At 45.5% G+C, this 862-nt stretch overlaps 1 protein-coding gene across 1 annotated transcript in view; it reads left to right on the top strand.

Annotated features, from left to right (window-relative positions):
* Positions 1 to 29: 29 nt before the first annotated feature.
* The window catches only part of LOC104989411 (serpin B6-like), a gene marked incomplete at its 5' end in the record, with an annotated part of 6,100 nt that continues 5,267 nt past the window's right edge, over positions 30 to 862 (top strand). The window contains one exon of the mRNA XM_010841083.1: positions 30 to 170. Within this exon, the coding sequence (XP_010839385.1) occupies positions 30 to 170 (141 nt within the window). The remainder of the gene's footprint in view (positions 171 to 862) is intronic.

The raw sequence follows: 862 nt of genomic DNA on the forward strand, positions 1-862 counted from the left end.
TTTTTTTTTTTTTTTTTCAGACGCTTTCTCTAAACAAGAGCAGTGGGGGAGGTGAAGATGTCCACCAGGGTTTCCAGAACCTTCTCAGCGAAGTTAACAGGACGGACACACAGTACTTGCTCAGAACCGCCAACAGGCTTTTTGGAGAGAAGACTTACGATTTCCTCTCGGTAAGTCATACTCCTGATTGCCCGAAGCAGATAGAGACCGAGGTCGTGTGGAGATGGGAGGCGGGCCTTGTGTTGCAGACTGGCCTTGTGGGCTGAGACCCACACGGAGGGTGGGGTGTGGGACCCCAGTCACGACCTCACGCTTCCTGGAACCGTTTGGTCATTGCCTGTAGGACCATATATATGCGTTAGTATACCGTATTGGTGTTTTTCTTTCTGGCTTACTTCACTCTGTATAATAGGCTCCAGTTTCATCCACCTCATTAGAACTGATTCATATGTATTCTTTTTAATGGCTGAGTAATACTCCATTGTGTATATGTACCACAGCTTTCTTATCCATTCGTCTGCTGATGGACATCTAGGTTGCTTCCATGTCCTGGCTATTATAAACAGCGCTGCGATGAACATTGAGGTACAGGCATCTCTTTCAATTCTGGTTTCCTCAGTGTGTATGCCCAGCAGTGGGATTGCTGGGTCGTATCGCAGTTCTATTTCCAGTTTTTTAAGGAATCTCCACACTGTTCTCCATAGTGGCTGTACTAGTTTGCATTCCCACCAACAGTGTAAGAGGGTTTCCTTTTCTCCACACCCTCTCCATCATTTATTGTTTGTAGACTTTTGGATAGCAGCCATTCTGACTGGCGTGAAATGGTATCTCATTGTGTTTTGATTTGCATTTCTCTGATAAT

The sequence above is a fragment of the Bison bison genome, unplaced genomic scaffold (genome assembly GCF_000754665.1).
Source record: "Bison bison bison isolate TAMUID 2011002044 unplaced genomic scaffold, Bison_UMD1.0 scf7180017846882, whole genome shotgun sequence".
NCBI classification, from domain to species: domain Eukaryota; kingdom Metazoa; phylum Chordata; class Mammalia; order Artiodactyla; family Bovidae; genus Bison; species Bison bison.